Source organism: Pinus tabuliformis, chromosome 8, assembly GCF_031772625.1.
Source record: "Pinus tabuliformis cultivar Carrire ecotype Pingquan chromosome 8, CPIR1, whole genome shotgun sequence".
NCBI classification, from domain to species: domain Eukaryota; kingdom Viridiplantae; phylum Streptophyta; class Pinopsida; order Pinales; family Pinaceae; genus Pinus; species Pinus tabuliformis.
This window is the reverse complement of record NC_142294.1, coordinates 1,577,576,438-1,577,598,674: the sequence shown is the minus strand read 5'-3', so window position 1 is coordinate 1,577,598,674 and position 22,237 is coordinate 1,577,576,438. Positions and strand designations below refer to the sequence as shown.

Below are 22,237 nucleotides of genomic sequence, written 5' to 3'. Positions count from 1 at the left end.
TAGCCTCATACAATCTTCCAGAGGTCATGCACTCTTCAACAACATTGAGAAGATCATTCCCGATGAGGTTAAAAAAGGCTAAATAGAATTCAATGGGCCAACCATCCGGTCCAAGGTTTTTATCTTTCTGAAACCATTTTAAAGTCCCTTCAAGTTCATCTCTGGTGATAGGGGAAGTAATCTCAACTGCCTCTTCCGAACCAACAAATCTTGGGAAATGCCCTGCTACTTGTATGATCTCAACAAGGATTGTAACCGGAGGCTCCTTGAATAGTTGTTGGAAGTGTGAGATGCCTAACTATGATAGTTGATTAAAAGTTTTCGCAATAACTCCATCCAGGGTGGGCATTTGCTAGATAGTATTGGAGGCTTTCCTTCCCTTGGAAAAATTTTGGAAATACCTTGTGTTCTCATCCCCAGCTTTGAGCCAGATTGCATGACACTTGAGTCTCCAGGTTTCCTCTCTTTCCTTCAAAATTCTGGCTCTTTGATTTTCCATCTCTATCAGGTTTAATTTGGCTTCAGCACTTAATAAACCACTGTTTTTGTCATCCATAAGGTCCACCAAGGTTGATTCCACAGTGGAGAGGGTATGGGTATCCCTTTGATGTCTTTCCTTTACCCACTTGATCATTAGCTTTTTGAGCTGAAGAAGATTTTGACAAAAACCCTTAGCCCAAGTGAGTCCCTGTGAAGGAGGGTTTTGTGACCAGTAATTAGTAACCAGATTTTTGTATGAGGGATCCTGTAGCCAAGATGAGTTGAATTTGAACGGGGCTTTGGGCTTGATAGGCGGACCAGATATTTCCAGGTAGATAGGCGAGTGGTCAGAGATGCCTCTGGATCCAACCCACTACCTGTAATGAGATAATCACTGAATCAACAGATTTTTTATGACAAAACGATCCAGCCTTCTGGCAAGGGCTACCTCCCCAACCCTTCTATTCCTCCAAGCAGGCAGTGGTCTGTTCATAGGGATATCTATGAGGTGAGCTTGTTCGAGGAGATTTTCCATAATATCAGAGAGTGGATCAATCTGTGCCAATGATCCCCAAGACTCACTATATCCAATGGAAAAATTGAGGTCCCCTCCCAAGATGAAGTTGTCTGGTGAGGTCAAGGAGAGATTAAGAAGTTGATTCCAGAAAGCCTCTCGTCCTTGACACGGCCCATAAACATTCATGACACGGAGCTCCATGCCCAACTCCGCAGAGAAAAAATCTATACCAATGAACCCCTTCCCTCCCCAAACCGATTTAAGGTTTATAGATCGGGGATTATATCCCAAGGCTAGACCACCAGATCGACCTACAGCGTCTAGAGCAATGAATTCCCATCCCGGACATATACTCTGCAGAACCCGAGTGATGTGGTGAGCTTCCCCCAGGGTTTCTTGAAGAAGGATAATATCAACAGGGTCAGCAGTAAAAAGTTTGCGAAGGGCTAGTTTTTTGGGAGAGCTAGCCAAACCCCTATAGTTAAATGATAGGCATTTCATGGGGGAACCATGTCGAGGGTTTTCTTAGCTCTAAGTACCCGATCTAATGAGGTTTGCCTTCCCGATATCACCTCAGCACTCGCTCGAAGAATTGCATGCGAGAGGTATGATTTGCGCCCCCGGAGAGGTTTGATAGATGTTGTGGGGAGGGATAGTCCAAGACTAGAGATTGATTGGTGTGTATCCCCAATGGGAGGTCGAGATCGCAAGTTATATGGATGAGGGGGTGTCGGGGGTGGAGATGATGGGGAAGAGGTGTGTTCTGGATGAGTGATAGGGGAGGTAGTGGAGTAAACCAGATGGTGAGGGAGAAGGGGATAGGAAATGGATGCAAGAGGGGTGGAACAATTCTGTGTCGATGCATTATGCATATGTTGTGCAGATAATGCATAAATAGAAGATAGAACAAGGGAAGAGGGAAGAGGAATACCCGTTGAACGAGCCGCTTCTGCAGCTGCCTTGGCTCGAGTCAGAGGAGGAGATGGAGGGCCCGAAGGGTTGCCTGAGGAGTGCTAGTCTGGCTTGGATGGAGTCGCCTTCCGAGATGGAGCTGGAGCGGCCGTGGAGTGCTTCTTGGGGATGTCCGAGGTTCCCTTTTCATTGCCTGCTTCCTATCCCACAGCTGCTTCCGGGGGTTTCGAGACCATAGGGCATTCCTTAAACAAGTGCCCAACCTTGTGGCACCTTCGACATCTAAAAGGCACACCCTCATAATCTAAGATCTAAACCCTGGTGAAATTTTGCCATTGCAGTGTAATTTTTTCTTCCAGTCCTTCCCGGGTGTCTAGATGCACCAGAATGCGTGCTAGGGTTCAATTTTTAGACTGTATGATGGATTTTTCATAGTCCAGGAAGGTGCCAAGGGTATTCCTGATCCTTACGAACACTTCTTCTGACCAGTACTAGAGGGGTAAGCCTGGTAACTGTACCCAAAGTGGTCCAGCTCCTATCTACTCTCTTTCTAGATCGAAAAGAGGGCTCCATCTTTTGAGTAGTACCGGAGCCATTTCGATATGCCAGTATCGAGCCAGAGCCAAGTTCGTGTATTCTTCAAGTGTGAAGTGGAGTTCAAACCACCCACGAGGCAGTATCTGAACCTCCGGGAGTTGTATGAAGATTTGTCCCCATATCTCTTTTACCCATAACCCCAATCGCTCTGTTGTGTATGTTCTTCCACGAACCCTACCCACCAGCACTTTCCTTGCTTTTTCAGCAACTTCCCCCATGGTGAGTCCTTCGCCGAACTTGATGGTGTAATCCTTACCGGATGCCTTGACACACTTTGTTTTCTTCTTACTTGTTCTTGGCATAGTAGGGTGATCCTGTAAAGGATCCGAGGGCCTATATGATGCTGGATGAGTCTCCGTCGACCTAACTCGAATTACCGGGGTATCGAAGCAACCAGATGGAGGAAAAGTACCCTGTGTTTTCTCGCTAGATCTAGGGTGATCAGAGGTCTTCTAATTCTGTGCAGCTGTATCAGGTTCGAGGCACAGGCAAGAGGATGGATTTTGAGAGAAACAAAGTTTCATAGGAGGCCCAGGTTCGAACAGAGGAGATAAACAGGAAGCTAGCAGGTTAAGGGTGCCGGGAGACAACGGCGAGCAGTCAAGAGTTGGCGAGTCGATGGAGAGGGACCTAATGCGAAGAGAGGAGTCCTTATGCCCAGGGAGGGAGACAACTGGCACCGGAATCGAGCTGGATGGAGTAGAGGAAACGGGAGTTGTTTTAGGGTTAGGGTTGCAAAAAACGGCTTGCTCTGAGTAGGGATCTGGCGAGTAATCTACTGCATCAAGCTCCATATCCTCCATGGTAACCGTTAACGTCAACAAATGGAAACGCAGGCGAGGAACGGCGGGTTGTAACTGTGGAGAAAATGCTATGGTGACTGTTGCTAATCGTGGTCGGAGTTACGTCTAGGGTAAGCATAGGCAGAGCTGTGGCACACCATCCTGATCATTAACAACCTTGTTATTTTTGGAATATATAATTTAAAATAAATAGTTATTCTCACATAATTTGTCTTCCTTTTTTCCATTTAAAACCATATTGAGGGAAGCATTGTTGTGAGGGAGAATACTTGTCGTGATGGTTATCAAAATATTGAAACATAACCTTTCATTTATTAAATTGTTGAAAATCTTGAAAACTAGTTAGAGTGAGTAAAAAATAAAATACAATCCATTTGGTTAGACCATTTGAGAGTGTCGATGGGTATGGACTTTGGCTTTCCATTGGAAGCATAATAAGCACAAAGACATATAATGTGTGTGTGTGTGTGTGCTGAAGGGGTTGATTGTTCCCACATGACTTGTTAAGTACATGTTGATATTTCAACTTCACTGACCAAGTTAGATATTTGTTGTCGATTTACATATTACGCAATCGAGGTTTATTTTGTTTTAGCATTGATAGAAAGGGGGGAAATTTACGTGTTAGTATTGGCTAGTGGAAATATAAATCCATTAAACTAAGTTTGGATTCCATTTTGAAGATGCAGATATCTACATAATTCCCAGAATGGAGACCAAATTTCATTCATGTAGAAGATCCATGTTTCTGAGACATTAATGTTATAGTTCATCCATTTATATATCAAGGTTACACATGTCAATCTCCAAGGCATGCACATTTAGCAAGCAAGGATACAAGGTTAAATGCTCCTCAAGAAGGGTCTAGCACTCCTCCTTATGATGCCTCTAATGCTACAACTCAATCTAGTAATCCATGTGTACCTATGAGTCTACCACACGTACATGATCACTCTTCAACCCGAGCATCCTCAATTCAAGTACAATCCTTCATGCAAAAAGTGGAGTCCCCTCATGTTATATATAGCTTGATACCCTCCTCCAAGATTCCCAATGTTTCTCTACCAAAGTGTGTCATCCACTTAAGCAAGTAATTGGTTTCTCCATGTGTGCACTCATTAAGGAAGTCACTAAGCCACATACGTCTCCAACACCATAAGGAAGTTTGCCAAACAAGCATTATAACAAATCATATTGATCCACAATCAATCTATTCTAATGTGTTTGTCCATCATGGTACAACAAAGGCTAATCAATACACCATGTGCCCCACATCACATAAAGCACCCCCAAGCATGTTGTAAACACTTTTAGAGTATCCTCAAAAACTAGCACTCTCTTTACAAGGAAAGTGTTTACACCAAAACTAGTTTGTTACCTTTACAATTCAACCAAAACTTCCATTTGTAAATCTAAATGTGTTCTGGTCTCAAAATCAATCATTGGCTCTTGGAAAGGAACTGTCACCCAAAAATCACTCTCCATAATCAAGCATCAAATCTAACCTTCTCAAAACAACTATATTCAAGGCTCACAAATGGAAGTAACTAATGCAATATGATTAGCATATCCCCTGGTAGGTATACAAGCCATCATTGAATATTTGGATACTCCTACACACATCCTCAAAACTAGAAGTCTCACCTGGCTTCTTGTTGGTATGTACGAGTTCCATCGGATTAGCAAACAACATTTGAAGGCCAACATTTAGCACACCTTTAGCCAAAATCCTAATACTTGCTAGACTATAATCATAAATAGTGAAATGCATTTCTTCAAATGCGACTCTAAACCAAAGCTTCATAATACAAGAAATTGAAATAATATTTTTCTTCAAACTAGGAACAAAAATATCATTTAGCACAAGAATAACACTTGATGGCATTAGAAGAGAAATGGAACCAAATCCTTTCATAGGATGCTAGCATAACTTGTTCATGTCATAAGTCATATGTCTTGATGCCCCACTACCTACATAGCATCCAACACTTGAAACGACGTTAGAAAATAAACAAGAGACCATAGATAAGGTTGTCTCTTTAGGGATGATCCCTCATCCATTGCAACTACAGTAGCTACATTTACTGCAACTTGCTACTCTTATCCTTCCCCTCATTTTTCTTTGAACACTAGCTAGCATATTTTCCCAATTGGTGACACCTAAAACATTTTACCATACTCAAATATTTATTTCCAATACTTGAATAATCCTTCTTACTATTCTTGTATCATTTTGTTCTTCCCATCCCATATTCCCAACAAGGTTTAGGTCTTCTACTTCCTCTCGCTAAACTACATAAGACTCCAACCTAGTATCTTGCTACACAAGATTATCCAAAATCTTTGAAAAATAAATCATCTTCTCATGAGCACAAATACCTTGGACAAAAGGCTTCTGAGATGGAGTAAGTTGAATCAAGGCAATGGACACCAACTCCTTATCCTCCAATACAGTCCCTATAATAGCCAACTAATCTCTCAACTTTGTAAATTTTCCCTTGGTGTAGGTTGAAGATTAAACTCTCCAAGGATGTAAAAGAAAAAGTCGAGTCATTAGCGAGTGTTGAAAGTCCAATATTAGCAATGAAATTCATTAGCAAAGCATGACTTACACACATGCCAAGCATGAGGTTAAAGCTAAGAAAGTATTGAGGCTATCCCCTCTTCTTTATTTAGTGGGATATGCATATACAAGAACTTTAGTTGAAGTGGAAAGTCCTTGAGGTGATATCATTTCTCTAGGATTTCAAATATAAAACTTAGTTCTACATTCATTTCCCAAACATAAAAACTTAACCCGGAATTGTCCACTCAATTATATGTTGCAAAATGGTAACCTTAGTGGATTTTCTATAGGATTTGTTATTGGTGACTACAAGTGGGAAGTACTTGCAATACATGAGACAAGTGCCTAACATCTATTTTGACTCCTTTATATGGTGCCCATATTCACAAGGGCACTTGCACCTTAGTTGAATTTTGCATGAGGGTTACCAAAACTGTCTCTTATACCTTCATTATTTGGATTTGGAACCTAATCATCTCAAACCAATTTTGAGAAGAACTGTTGAATGGCTCTTCATTCATTAAGCTCCATGGCCTAATCACCTTGGACTTTTCTTTGGAAGAGTAGTGTGTTTATTATTTCCCTATTAGGAATTTTGCATTAGATTGATTTGTGGTTCAAGAGTAGAAAGCCTAGTATTTAATTGATTTTTGCTTTTACTGGCCTTTTAGTTCAAAGTGACATATTAATCACTCTACCAATCTTTAAGGATTTGAGGCATCACTCCCAAAATTTTGGAGCCACTTGCTACCATGTAAAGGTCAAATGATACTGACCCACATCTAAATGAGTTAGAAGAAGAGACACACTTTGTCTTGAATAGTGCCACAAGGGAAGAACAAGTGCAAAGAGAACTAACCTCTGACCGGTTGTTAAGGGATTTAGATAGACCTAGACATGGAAGGGCATCACCCCCTCCTCCTTATTGTGATTTCGGGCCACTTGAAATTGAGGATATCCCTAATCCAACTCCAAAAAAAATTAATCCACTTCTTACTGGCCCATAGAGTTCACTTCTACACATTTGTGACTTTCAACACAAAAATCTAGTTTCACATTTGAATCTCTTCAATAAAGGTCGATCATGAATAACACCACTAATACTTAAGGTGTTGGGGGACCCAATCTCCCTTCCTCTGATATCTCTATTGAGAATACTAATCATCCTATATCTAGAGTCCCCATTGGAGGTACACCTACTCCCATTGTAACATCCAGTATCAAGATAGGTATTTCGTTCTTTATCCCTCAAAGTAGAAGGAAAATTTGCATTGGCATGCCACCTTCTAATACTATTGTGTCACATGGTTTTCGCAAATTTAACATGTTGGAGAAAAGTTATACAACCTTATTTCTAAAATTTTCAGAAGGAGGTGGGCACATCCTTGTTTCCATGCCATACTTAATTATTCATACTAGGTTGGTGTTGCTTGATTTAGGCCATATAATAATTTGTTGTGTTTACATACTTGTTCTTGTCACTTCACAACAAAACCTTTTGGTTGAGACGTGAACACATTCTCTTTTAGGTCTCCATTCAAGCTAAAAGTTGTATTCACATCCATTTGATGGACTTTCCATCCATATTGTATTGCCAAGCGAAGAGAGTCTAAATGGTGGCCCATTTTCTTGTGGGGCAAATTTTTTTTGATAACCAACACCTTTCTATGCAAATATTTTTTCCGCGAACCTTACTTTGTTCTTGTCAAGTGAGATATTTGATTTGTACTTGTTCTTATAACTCACTTGTAGCCAATTAGTTTGGTTTTGAACAGAGGATCCACCAATTTGCATGTCCCGTTCTTCATTAGAGCATCATATTCATCTTGCATCGCTTCTTTGCACTCATCATGAGTAGTTGCTTCCTCAAAGGAAGTTGTTACAAAATTATTATATAAATTCAATTCACTATTAAAATTGGCAATTGTGATATAGTTCTTGGGGCAGAATCATTACATTATGAAACTTGTCATCATGCATTTCAATGGCATATGCATGAACTTCCTTAAAGAGGGATACAAACTTACCCTCAAGGCACTTATACCTACATCCCATAAAATTATCACCTCTTATCGTATGGAGAAGTTAGTGAAAAAAGGCTTCGTAGGAATTGCACAATTCCATAAATGTGGACACACTTGCGGAGGAGGTTCACCTTCAATTACAATTGCTCCTCCCTATGGATTTTATAATAGGACTCCCAGGAGTTGGTAACAAACCAGTGATCATGGTGGTATTTAATTGCATTTTCAAATATGTTCATTTGTGTCCTTATCTAACCCATTTACTCCCTCCCTAGTTGCCCAAGTTTTCAAGGATTAGATTTTAATGTTATATGGCATGCCTAGCTCAAATGTCTCAGATCATGACCTTGCATTCACTAGCAAATTCTATTAGTTGTTTAAATTTCAGGGTACCCAATTGAGTATAAGCATTATATATCATCCCTAAATAGATGGTCAAATGAAACAACTAACAAGTGCTTAGAAACCTCTTTACAATGCTTCGCTTCTAAAAAGCCACACCAATGGGCACAATGGTCTCCCTTTGCAAAATGGCAAAACAATACCACTTATAGCACTCTAAAAATGACCCCTATCAAGAAATATATTGTCAAAACCCCTTATCAGTTACTTCCTATGTTAAGCACCTCCAAGGTCCATGAAGTGGATAAAGCACTACACACCAAAAAAGAGATTTTTAACACACGTCTAATTTGATCGTGGCTCAAAATATAATGCAACAATAAGTGAACCAACATTGACTAGAATGTTCTTTTGTGAAGGGGAACAAGTATTTCTTCTTCAATTTTATAAGCAAAAATTACTTAAAAATAAATTAATTAAATAATTCATATTCAAATAATAATTATACATAAGCTATAAGATTTTATTATCAATTAAACCTTGGTGTAGAATTGAATATGCATGGACCATGAAATTTCTGTATTGTATGATTTTCATTAATTAATAGACGCATTCCCAATTACGTTGTATTGTATGATTTTCATTAATTAATAGACGGATTCCCAATTACGTTTTTATTTATGCTATTGGAAAATACATGAACAAGTGTTCAATAATATATTAGAGCAAATATAAAAACTATATGATTGTGGCACCTCAGATGTCTAATGCAAAAAGTATATATATATAAAAAAAAAAAAAAAAATAATTAAACCATGCAAATTTAGTTTGGTTGAGCTTTATTATATAAATTTTTTAACAAATCACCTAATTTTAATGATGATAATAAACTACGATCCTCAAATATATTGATCCCTTCCTCAACCCCTCTTCACAACCTATAGAGGTAAATTGATGATTTTTCTCATCATAAAAGAAATCCATTTAGAACATGCTTATGTCAGTGAACTGTGTTTTATTACACTGAGCAATTTAGACTTCTCAAGCCACAAAAAGCCAATTACATCTTCAAATCAATAGCTCAAAATCAGGATTAGAATTGCAGGTATATCTTAACCGCATCGGAGAGTCAAAAACCAGTGCCTGAAAACTCCAAAGAAAGCCAAATGCAAAGGAGTCCAGAATTTAATTACAAAAAGTATTCCATATTGTTGACGCTCTTTCAAGTTAATCGTTATAGCATTTTTAAAATAGCTCTTTCAAGTTGAACCATTGTTATCATTTAAAAAAGTTCAAGCTCCTTCCAAGTTTATCATTATAACATATAAATGATAATTATTCTTAATTGTATGTGCAAATATAAACCTTGGTGAAACAACAAATCTAAATATTTGTCATAACAAATAGCCCAAGTTCAATCCTGGTGGCAACTTAATAGTGAGCGCCACCGAGACCGAGCAATTAAGTGTAAGCAGCACTAAAACAACAGGGTGAAAGCCTCAACAACCTGAACAGCCCACCGATGCAGCAAATAATTGTGTGAGCACATAAACATGTAATACAACATTTCTGGGCAATAGCCCAATTGTTCTGTTAAAATGAAGACAAAAGAAAAGTAATATAACAAGAGAAAAAAAAAAAAAATCACCAAATTTTTCATTGCTCCGACTTCAATACTTCATCATGCACATTTCTAGTTACTTTACGTTCAAGTATAAAGGCCATGTAGATCAGAAGTTCTAGTAACTTTATGTTCCATTAACTTTATGCTCTTCAAAGCTATAGCTGCAATATTTGAGTTTCATATTGATTATAGCTTGAGTGCAGTCAACTATTATATACATGATAGGAGAGAGCAAGGAAGCAAGAACTGGCCCATAGGAAAAAGCAAATATCGACCAATTTCAGACTCATGCAACTGAACATTTTACATTCCTGTATGCTTTTCGTATGCATATATTATATTTTTGAAACCCCAACCTTTGATGAGCACCTCAATTTTCCCATTCTGAAAATTTGCTGCTCTGACATCTGCACCCACCACCTTACCAAAACTTATGACAATTTTATATTTAAGCAGTGAAATATCACAAATGAGAATTCAATTGTACGAGCTGAATCAGTGTCAAATATCAGCCCATGAAGGCGAAACTGCAATATCAAATTTCTTTTTTGAAAGCCGTCATTTCAGCACTGTTCTTAAAATCGAAGGCTAACATTTTCATGAATGCTTTGCACTTTTGCAAAACTTGTCATGCAGGTCTATATGAGACCAATCCACTCCTGTACTGTTTCTTAACACAATCTTAACACAAGATAAAAACCATGTGGCTGAATCAATAAAATGCAATCAGTAGTCCATATTACAAGTTTCAATAGTATACATCACTTAACAAGCCTTATATAGGCCATATGTTCACTAAGCCAAAAAATTTATAACATACTGTGCATTACAAGTTGGAAAACTTTAGATAGAAAGCTGACAGCCAAAGCGACTATTATTCAAAAGGAATCAAGAACTTTTTTAGTCAAATGGATACTGTATGTCGTTGTTAACAGGTGATTCATTAGCCAGTGCACGAGAGTATGCTTATCTCCACTTGCAAATACTCTTTCTGTTTATAGACTGCACAGCCAAAGCTGCACTCGCAAGGAATTACACTAACAAAGATCACAATAAGGAGAGGAAATTTTCATAGCCCCAGGTCCATTCTCAGTGAATCGAGCATGTCCAGGAGAAATGGTGGAATCAGATTTTTTACAGACCTGTCATTTTATTAACTTAAATGTACTCAGAAGTGGCAATGTACAAATATACAATCAAAAGAAAATACATACAAGTACATCAACTGACATTCCAAAGACTGTTCCATTGCACATATGTTGATCAACATTGGCAATTAATTGGAAACCAACAAATTTTGGAAAAGGGTCATGACTGAAGTGACTTTTTTCAACTCATGATTTAGGATGCTGGAAATCTTTGAATCCAAGAAGCAAGAAAACTTCGCATTCCAACCACAGGATGGAGTTAGTAGTCATGGTAGTCCATCAAAACAAATGTCATCTCAGTCAGTTGCCTCCAACTGTGCCTGTTGGATCATTCCTCATAGCCAGCTCATCTGAAGCATGAACAAAAAACTGAGGAAGAGACGCAATGCGAGGAAGATGGAGTAGCAAATCTCCAGATGACTCTTTTCTGGGAGTAATAGTTCTCTGCTTAGAGTCCATGGCACTATTTTCAACTAACTGAAAAGGAACACGGTCACACTTCCTTGAAAATGCATTGCTGCTTTCATTGTTTATCTCATGCCTTAATTCATCATCTTCTCCAAGGGAATTTTTAGCCTCATAACCTGTCACTGACTCATTGTCAACTTTTCCAGGACTCGTCTCTGAAGCAGTCATGCTAGAAACATCTTTTTGAAGGAGAGAGCACATGGAGTTAACTCTTGCAATGATTGATTGCTCATCAAACGATGCTGATAGCATAGAATCACCAAGTAAATGTTGAGCAATTTCATCAAGAATCCTTTTGTGTGAAGACAAGTTGTTTTCCCCTGTATAAACAGAGTTGCAAGAACGTATCTGCTCTTGAAAACATAAGCCTATCTGATTTGCCAAGGTACTCATAGATGTTGAGAATGCTAACTCAGATTCTTCGTGCACTGAGACATCAGAAGGTTCCAATAATCGCATCTGCTCCCACTGTGTGGCACCTTTCATGTTCACCTCATCACTATCACTGTTGCCATTATCTTCAATAGTTTGCGAGTCCATTACTGATGTTAAACAAAATGTCACTAGTTTTAATTCAAAGAAAAATACAACTTTTGAACATGGAAAGCAAATCGAGTTCTTTTAAGCAATATCCTAAATTTATTTTCTTACAATAATAAGAAACATTTCACTAATTCATATCAACTGATGAATACCAGTAACTAGCCTTTATAGACCATGTCACATACCTGAACTAGGTGAAGGTGTTTCATGAGGTGTAGCCTTAACTGTAACTGTACTGACTTCAGAATCGAGTGGTTCAAATTTTGGAACCAGTGTCTGAGCCACTGGTGGTGCTCCATCTGGGAAACATGAGAAGGGTGCCAGATACTCCTCCTTCAAATGATTAAACTGCGTGAAAACATGAGACCCATTTTCTTGTGCTTTCGCATAGCTGGACTGCTCATCCTGGTCTTGAAACACTGCACTTTTAGAATCAAAAAGCGGAGAAGCCTCGCTGAGGAAACCTTTCTTACTAAGCAAGTTTAACCGAGGGTCACATTGTATAAGCTTTTCATAATGCCTGTTCAGCAGCCCGTGAGGACACTGTAGGAAGTGTCTCCTATAATGCATTGAAACCAAAATGAATGTTAGTTTTGTAATGGAATTGGATAATCAAGCAATAATTAATTTTTCTTTTCAGTTTGAACAATAATATCTTATATATAATGCATGATTAATTTATTATATTTACCCTTCATATTATGGCTCGGCTATATCTACTGATGATAGACTTGCTTACCAGACCACAAAAGTCCCAAATTAGTGTTAAATCATTAACAACATATTAAACAGATGGACAGTATTTTAGGAAAACCGCTCAACAATATCTAGGGTTTTATAGATATAGCATAATAATAACCAAGGTGTATTGCAAGTACGGAGACTTCGCACTTTTCTTGCCTTGGCAAGGGTAAAATCTTATCTAGGAAATTTAATATGTGAAATGCTTGTATGCTAAACTATCTACACCATCTGCCTCAAAAAGCATTTGGATTTTGTAGCACCTCAGAAAGTATCCAGCCAGCAGCAGCGAACAGAGAGATCAGGGTGCATGCATGCAGAGAAGGTACAGTGGCAGATACTCCAGCATGGATTCTGTACAGCAGTGGTGAGTGCACAGGACCATTTGTGGAAGAAAGAGATACAGAGGACACATGCATGCCAAAATCATGCATGCACCATCCTCAGTCAATTTCCAGTTAAAATGCTTTTTCCAATTTACAAATTCAGATTTAGCTTTGCCTTATTTAGTTTTTGTATGTACAGTTAAAAGGAGCACTACCCTAGTTATTGACTCTCCACCTCAGCTAAGGAAGCATGTTTGCATATCTCAGATCATCTTCAGTAGAACCAGACTTTAATTGGCTTGTCTATCCATGCAAGTAAGGTGCACTATGATTTGGAGTAAAGACCACAGTTGAGACACTGTTGTGCATGTTTCCAGATTCATTAGGAGAAGTTAATATTAGGAAGTTAATAGTAGTGTTTGAAATTTTCAGTTATTTCCTGTTTCAAGGAGCAATAAACAGTGATGTGATTTGAGTTTCAAATCTGTGTACTTGCTTTTGCTTTCTTCAGTGACACGTATTTCAGTATCTAGTAGATTTCAGATTGCATGTTTGATAAAGATTTTAGTTTTCAAGTTTTCTAATTAGTTAAGCTAGAAATCATACTAGGACTGTTACCATGTGCTAAAGAATTTTAACAAAACCTTAGTACTATTGGCTTCTTTAATTCAAGGTACTTTGCTTACAAATTTCAGGCTAATCTTCAGAAAAGATGTCTAGACATTGAAAAATGTCACAAATCATTCCTCAAAGCCCAGATGTTCAAGAATTCCAAGTATGCTTGATAAATTGTGATCAGCAAAGTATTGTTGTGATATTGTCAGGTGTAGCAGCAGCCTTTAAAAGGCCAGGTCCATTTAAAAAAATTTCATGTTTCAGTGTGCTACGAGGATTTAGCAAGCCTAACAAGTGGTAGCCAAAGATATTTTGGGACTAAGGATTGCAGACATGGATGGGATCTGGCTGCAAAATATATTAGGATGTCTTGTACAGAAATAGAACAGATTGGCCTTATCCCTTCCTATTCAGGAAAAAGCAATGGAAAGGCTTTCACAGAAGGGGGATTTGTGTGATGAAAATTCTGGCTGCTTTCAAGATCAGTTACCTGAGCACGAATATAACCAGTAGCCAATAAACAGGCCTTCTGGACTCTGTCGAATCATCCTAGACACCTCTTTGTTCCAATGGCATTACAGGTTTTAAAAGTTTAAAACCCATCTGGAAGAGCAGGAAATGTTTCTATGGGAAGTCAATTTTAGACAGCAATCCAAGGAGCTTTATCTTCAGACTCGGCCTTGCTTCTCATTGTCTCACTTACTAATAGGCTTAACAGAAAAGAAGGGCCGTTAAGGACAAAGAGATCAGGTAAACACATAGGTACAATTATACCTGGATAACCCATTCATCTTCCCAGTCGAAGGCACTTGGCTGGCTAGCTCTCAACAACATCTGTGTGATTTGCCAGTTAGTAATGTCTTGTGGGAACATAGAAGAGCCTGCAAATTCTAGGAATGGTTGAGTACCCCAGATATTTCGTTGCCCTCCTCTACTGCAAAGGGGTCACCTTTGAAGACAAGTGGAAGATTAGACAAGAAGGAAAAAATATAAGGGATATCATCAGGGGTCTCCTTCTTCCAGAGGAAAAGGTGTTGCTAGGGAACATTCAATTAAGATACAGCTATTCTTGATTTTGATGAATTGTCTACTTATAGATCAAATTAAGTTATAAATATATAATCAGGCTAGAAGAGGCATATTCAGAGAAGGGTTGTATCAAAGAGAGCCAGAGAAGACAAGTTGGCCCTTCTCACCAATATTGGGAGGAGAAACACCTGTTACTCTCCTGTGACTCTATAATATAAGATCGTAAGATGCACTGCATCTTTGCAGATTAATGATATATAACGCACATTTTAACCAGAAAACGGCTGAGATAAAGGTAAACATTTTCTAATTTAGAAAACAGGTAGAAAGCTACAGACATGTAAAAAGCTAGCTGTACACCCATCCCCTTGCTCTCAAAGAAAATGACATATTACAAAGTATAAAAGATACAAGCCACATATTGCATGAAAAAGATCATCACAACTGCCATACCTGACATACAGGTAAAGAGAAAATTCAATTTCCATCAAAAAAATTATAAACCGTAAGCAACTTTCTCAAGGTCATATTTATACAGAATAGTGCAAAAGTTGAAATAAAACCAGAGTCCAAATTCTGAAGGGTGAGACGTATATAAAAGGAAATCACAGAGTGATGAGTCTTGGTCATGGTTGACTTAATCAAATACGTGTAATATTTGTATATAGTATAAACATCAACTCTTTGCAGGAGATATCCCCAAGGCCCAAGAGTTGGATCAATCAATGGAACCGTCCATCCAAGGCATGTTTCCAACAAGGAGGTCACACATTGAAATTCAGTTGAGTTCCTTGGGTTTACCAGCCACTATGGTGTCCGGTGGTTAAGCCAACTTCCATCTGGATATTCTGAGGAAATCAGGGGGGTCCCACAAGGTTTTCTTTGAAAAAGAAAACTCTTCATAAGCGACTGGTAAAAATTGATAACTCATCTAACACTTCATATTTTATATTTTGTAACTCCTATTCTAGGAGATAACAATAAATCTTACCTAACACTCTACCCATAGCAGCAAGATTCGGCCATATTGGCCTTTCCTGCAAAAAAATCGGCAACAGAATTTGGCAAATTTTCCATACAATATAGATATGGTATGGTTGGTGTCTGCTTATATTTTGATCATCAGTTGATTCTTCCATGTACATCAGCTCATGCTTCTTAAGCATAAGTCTTGGTTTTATGGCTTTTGAGTGCTAGAGTTAATTGAGGTTAAAACTTAAATGGTTAGGTATGATGGGTTAGATTAATATTTTAAGCCAAAAACTTAACTAACCTCGATACCATTGTCCTTCGCATTTTTCAGGGCTTCTTTGAATTCTGTTAAAAAAACAATACTTTGAGCTTTTTCAATGATTATTTTCAAAGAGTTTGCAGGCTCGTTTTAGAATTTAGTCTATTGAATGGTCTGTTACAGAAACCTTAACACTGATAGTTGAGACTCGAGAGTATAGGATTGAAAGTAGAAATGGATGGCTGAAGCATGCAATCAAAGAATGATAGCCAGATACACGTATTCATGGCCAGGACTAAGACAGCGATCTGCAATTTAGAATTTATGCATTAGTATACATTCTGATAAGAAGATTAAGTTCTGATAAGTTCCGATGGACCTCCATTTTAATTTTTTTCCTACAGGAGAAGCCTAATGCACCCCCTGCCCTCCCGCCATCTAACCTAAAGCTTCTGAAAGGAGGTACCTATATAAATCCGTGATGGGAGGATTTATGCATAGAGTAACTTGAACAAGGGATGTGTTTCAAGTTTTCAATGAAGAATGAATGTTAAATTACACTTTAAATGGCTTATGTATATTCTTATTTTTAAATTTTCTCAATTTTGAAATAAAATAATGTTTTCATATATATAAAGATTTCTACTTCTGTATTGGTGCCTTACTGAGAAATTTTGATTAAGAATCGTATTTGAACCCATTAGTACTCAAATCTTGCTACTATGACTCTACCTACCAGCATATTTTATATCTGTAAACCTCATCTAACACTCCACCTACCTCCACTTAAATCTTCGCCTACATCACCTACCACAATTCTGTACTCTATATATCTTATAGGAAATATAGATTGTACAACATATGTGTACAGCTGTGGCAATATTTTCTCACATTCACTCTTATGTGAATGTTTGCATTGTCATTCACTTGTGCACAAATAAGTCAAATCCTCTTTGAACTTTGATGTTGGTTCTTCTTTCGGCTTCAGAGCCTCCATAGAATCAAGTCTCATCCACTCTATTGTCCATCTCAAGGTTTTTATCTCCACCTAGAAATTCTCTTTTTCTTTTTGCACATAAAGATTTCGACTGTGGATTCAAGGGGTATCCTAGCTCATCCCCTGAACACAAATCTCTCCTACAATAAAGAGCAACAGTTCAGCCCATGGCTTTTCAAATATATAAGTTTTCCATTTTGGGTCACTCTCTTCTACCTGCCACCTCAGAATTCCTTAAATTCAGTCTTTGGATTTTGCACTCCCAGTCAAAGTCTCCTTAAAGTTTCTCATATTTGTCTCTTAAGGTTGTTTAAAACCCTCATCCAAAGTTCCCACAATGAATTTCCGTCATTCATGAATGGTTCAAAACTAGTAAGCCTTACTCACTCCTTTGTGAGTAGCTAATGCATTGCACTTATTTGTGGAGAATTCTCTCACTTTTTTGCAATCCTTCTTCGTGTTTTGTATTTCACACAATCATGGTACAGTAATTGCAGTCCATCGCTTAACACTAATTTTTGCCACAAAATTGCAGTCCTATTCCAAACTTGCGGCTCCTACATTGTAACTAGTGGTTGTTGTTGCACAACCCTCAATTTCTGCTCCAATCCATCCAACTTGAATCCCACTAGGATTTTATATTTTATATTTGTAACTCATATTCTAATATATAATTGTAAATCACCTACCACTATAATCGATGTCTGTAAATCTCACGTAACACTCCACCTTCCACATTTTTGTACTCACGTATATCTAATGAATTATATCGTGTACAACATGTAGATTTACCGAAATATTCTCTCACAATTGCATCTTATGTAATTATTTTCATTGATCCCACTTGTAAACAAAACTAAAAGGGGCAGAAAAAATTAACAATTGTAATTTGAAATAGCAAACACCCCAAAGATCAATTAAGAATGAATCAATTATCAGATAGCACTTCAAAATAAAAGAATGGTATTTACCAGATAGAGTACAGTGATAATTACGATTCAAGTGGTGAGGATAATCTTTAAAAGCACAGACTGGTTCTTTTTGTTTTAAACTTTTCCAAGTGAAGAATACAAGAATTTAACTATATTTACTAACCTGCATATGGTGGCCTGTCCTCCTGTAAAGTCAGAAGTAGCCTGCCATAAAGTATGCTTTCTTGGCTGAGGATTAGTTTCCCTGAAGAACAGTGGTGGCCTTGACACCTGGAACATACAATAGTAAAATCAATACAAGGGTGAAAACGGTTGACCTTAGCTTCCTTCCATATGATTTTCCTTTTTACCTCAATATCTAAGGTGCCAGGCTCATCCTCCAGATAGCTTGCCTTCAGAGCTGTGATATCGGACCATTGAATCTCTATCTTGCTCTTGAGGCCACCATCCAAGACCTCCCATACTAGTTTATGTTTTGCAAAGTAGCATTTGGCAACCAAGTCACCTTCATATCTCGATATACACTAGTAGAGACAAATACGTTGAACTATTCAGTCATTAGTTCATTTAAGATGATAAAATAGAAACTGTATCAAAAAACAGCACCAGGAAACTCTTGGATGCACACCAGATGTTGCTATTTAGCTTCTTTCACCTTACATCCTGATTGCGAAGGCAATGCTTAAATATGAATTTACAACTGTATCTGCTTACCTCCCAAGTGCCAATCCTCAAAATAGAGACTGGGAAATTGGAGGCTTTCAGCTTGTCAGGATTGTTTTGTGCTGCTGAAGACCCTCCGTCCCTCCTTCTGCCTGCAGCTTGACCTGAAAATGCAGGATCCCCTTGAGAAAGCTTCACTTGAATAAGATCTAGCAAGGAAGGTGTTTTTCTCAGTGTTAAACCCAGTGGGCTTGGTTCATCCAATGGATTGACATGAGCTGATTGAAGATGTCCTGAGCTTGGTCCAACACTCCACTGCTGCTACAACACAGTATGAAATGACGGATTTCCATTCAAGAATAGTCACAAATGGTTGCAAGATAGCCAAAACATACAATACACCAACCAAGTACAGCAGAATTTCAAAAGCATAGTGCAACGCGAGAGACGTTAGCTACATGCTAATTCAAGTCCACCGCAAGAGAATCACGCAAAAGAAGAAAGTAAATACATGGTTTCAAACCAATGTTTTTTCCATCCTAATAAATAAAAGGCAGACTGCAGAAACCTAGAGAACATTTTTGAGAATAACACTCTTAACAAAGAAATAACTAGGTAGAGTCTAGAGTGAACATCTTTGAAGCCAAGGAATTGTTTTTACCATCCCAATAAATAAAAGATAGACTGCAAAAACCTAACAATTTTTAGAATGGTACTCTTAACAAAGAAAAACCCAGGTTTAGTCTAGAGTGCACATCATTGAGGCCAAGGATTAGAAGTGATTGGATTGCCTCAACTCCAAACTAGTCTGCCAGTATAGACTAAAAATTTTCCTTTTTATGGACTGCTACATTATAGCAGAAGAAAGAACCATACACAACAGTCTGAAATGTTCGTCCTCACCTCTCCCATTTAAGAAGTGAACAGTGAATACTTCAGACCCCTAAAGAAGTGTTTTTTAGAGTACACTATTAACAGTGAACCTCTGGAGTCACTTGTGTAAAATGAAGATCCTTAAAGATCCAGGAATTTCTATTTGGTAACTTGTTCGCCTTGCCTAATCAGCTGGTATTAACCGAAAGATTATTTTTCATGAATGTTGCATGTGTTGGATTTTCACACTCACCTCGTTGGGAATTGGATTTTCACACTCACCTCATTGGGAATCAATCACGCGGACTAATCCCAGACACTCACCTCGTTGGGAATCAATCACGCAGACTAACCGCCACTCTGGGATCCACCTTGGGACCACTCAAAAAGGTAATGATCATGGTTTGAAAGTTTACTAATGCCTGCACCATTTTGGTGTAGCGGAAAACCTAAGAGCATGACAGTGGAAAATACACCGCCACTCTGGGATCCACCCTCGGACCACTCAAAAAGGTAACGATAATGGTTTGGAAGTTTACTAATGTATGCAGGATTTTGGTGTAACGGAAAACCTAACATGGTATTAGAGCCTTGGCCTAGGTTCGATTCCCCTATTTGCATTTAAGGGAGGGTGTTGGATTTTCACACTCACCTCATTGGGAATCAATCATGCGGACTAATCCCAGACACTCATTCCCGCGTACTAATTCCAGACACTCACCTCGTTGGGAATCAATCATGCGGACTAACCGCCACTCTGGGATCCACCTTGGGACCACTCAAAAAGAAGGTAATGATCATGGTTTGAAAGTTTACTAATGCCTGCGCCTTTTTGGTGTAGCAGCAAATACACCTAAACCTATAAGCCTTATATGTGTTTCCACATTTCCTGCCCAACAATGAGACATCAATATAACAAGCAATAATAAATAATGACTTGGGCTTTGACAGGTATGCTGCTGCTATATTCAATATAACATTGGACAAATTGCATCAACTGGCAAACTAACAATGGGGATAGGATCAGCATTTTGTTAAGCATTTGTTTTTTATTTTGAGCCGACAAAACTCAAGGCTCAAACATAACTACAACACTTATTAAGGCACCCACGTTCTTGCTGCGGACTGCGCATATACGAATTTTCAATTTTCGTGATTTAACCATTTAGAGTTTCACTTATAACAGACTTGGTGACTTGCAGCACTCTTCAAATCCCGTTGGGAAATCCTTGATATGAAACACTCAAGAAGAGGCTTTTAAAAACATAAGAAACATTTCCAAGCGATGCTCTTTAGGAGATGCAGTCCTGCTTCTTACTACTAGACTACAGAGGCTAACCCCAATCCAAAGAAACCATATTGGCATGACAGAATGCATTTTTTTCCTTCCGTTAGAAGCACTTCGAGAAACATGACCCAAAGGTCTGCACAGCATAGAGGGCTTTTAAAAACATAATAAACATTTCCAAGCGATCCTCTTTAGGAGATGCAGAACCCTGTTTCTTACTGCTAATAACAAAGGCTAGCTCCAATCCAAAGAAACCATATTGGCATGACAAAAGTATTTTTTTGGCCTTTTGTTGGAAGTGCTTCTAGTAACATGCCCCAAATGACTGCATAGCAAAAGAACATATTTTTTTTCTGTTGCGTTGCCCAGTTATCTATTCGGCCAAAATCACCTAGACCAATAATCAAACAAGCAAATAAAAATTATGTTTTAAATTAAATATTTCTATGATCCTGCAAACTCTCTGTACACCAACAAGCCTCATCACTTTGAAACACATATCATTCGACCTCAACAGTGAACGAACACGCCGACAACAGAATATACATTGAAAATCACACATCCAACTCATCACCCAAATCTCAGATTTCCTAAAAATGAAGGGATTGTTTATCCCCAATATAATGTTTTATCCTCTCTTTTTTTCCTTTCTATTTTTTTGTTTAGGAAGTGTAGATTAGGTAAGTCAATACCTGCTGACATGGCACTGCAAATTTGGCTCTCTTTGATCTTGAAGGCTGCACTGCTTGATCTGCGGCATCAACATTCTCCATTTTAACATCGGATGGACTTAGAGTCTCTGCTGTCTGCAAAGCGGATGAGACCACAGTGGTCTGCGGGCTCTTGCTGTTCACGAACTGAACCATCGATGCACGGCCCTCTTGAGGACAAAACCAATAAACGAATCGAAACCCAATTCGCAGTAACAGAAATTATTATTAGTCCAAGGCCTATCAGTGGCGGGGAGAGTGCCAATACTGAAGCCTTTGAAATGTTAGAATCACAGGAAAACGAGCAATAAACGAGAAATGGATAGAAACCCGCGTCTAGATGTCCCTAAGAGTTCCCTAAGGTTGAGGGTAATTATAGTGAATCGCGCCGACCCACATGGGGAAATCCCCCACTATGCGGGCGTACAGGTCTTTGCAAGTCAATGTATGGGATGGAGATCATCCAATACCATAAACATACTATGTATGGATAGGTATGTCATCACCCCATTGAAAAATGGTGCCCTTTCTTTCCAATTTCCCTTTCTTTCCAATTTCTTTCATGCTTTTCTGGTTTTTCCGGGGTCATGGTGTTCAATTACCCTTTGCATTCTCTCTCCTAGGGTTTGTTTGTCATATCAAATATCAAATCAAGGGTTGGAATTCATAGGTACTTTTAGATTGAATAGACTTCTTTATCCAATTGATATCCAATATATTGTCTGAATTTGGCTGCAACTTGTTGTTGTCGCCGCCTTCTTCGAGGAGCTGCATCTCGCAGCACTATTGAGTTGTATTTTGGAATATT

The 22,237-nt window shown here is 38.4% G+C and overlaps 2 protein-coding genes across 3 annotated transcripts; both read right to left on the bottom strand.

Moving 5' to 3' along the window:
* Positions 1 to 871: 871 nt before the first annotated feature.
* LOC149242057 (uncharacterized) lies at positions 872 to 1,498 on the bottom strand. Its single transcript, XM_089370750.1, has one exon. It carries the CDS (start codon positions 1,496 to 1,498, stop codon positions 872 to 874), a length of 627 nt encoding a protein of 208 aa, XP_089226876.1.
* A 9,497-nt stretch (positions 1,499 to 10,995) lies between these two features.
* ASG1 (ATP-dependent DNA helicase) lies at positions 10,996 to 21,853 on the bottom strand. Of its 2 annotated transcripts, none has more exons than XM_089374151.1 (6): positions 21,412 to 21,853; positions 18,610 to 18,879; positions 18,246 to 18,419; positions 18,059 to 18,165; positions 12,210 to 12,583; positions 10,996 to 12,023 (listed from the first exon to the last, which is right to left on the bottom strand). In XM_089374151.1, exons 1-6 carry the CDS (start codon positions 21,583 to 21,585, stop codon positions 11,314 to 11,316), a joined length of 1,809 nt encoding a protein of 602 aa, XP_089230277.1. In that variant the 5' UTR covers positions 21,586 to 21,853; the 3' UTR covers positions 10,996 to 11,313. The 2 variants fall into 2 exon arrangements, with proteins under 2 accessions (XP_089230277.1, XP_089230278.1); XM_089374152.1 differs by having other exon boundaries at positions 18,610 to 18,876; positions 21,412 to 21,845.
* Between the last annotated feature and the right edge of the window lie 384 nt (positions 21,854 to 22,237).

Coding starts and splice junctions, on each gene's coding strand:
- LOC149242057 (XM_089370750.1), bottom strand. CDS start 1,498: ATGAAATGCCTATCATTTAACTATAGGGGTTTGGCTAGCTCTCCCAAA.
- ASG1 (XM_089374151.1), bottom strand. CDS start 21,585: ATGGTTCAGTTCGTGAACAGCAAGAGCCCGCAGACCACTGTGGTCTCA. Junction 18,420..18,609: donor TGAGGATTGGCACTTGGGAG/GTAAGCAGATAC, acceptor TGTCTCTACTAG/TGTATATCGAGATATGAAGG. Junction 12,584..18,058: donor GGACAGGCCACCATATGCAG/GTTAGTAAATAT, acceptor AATGCATTATAG/GAGACACTTCCTACAGTGTC.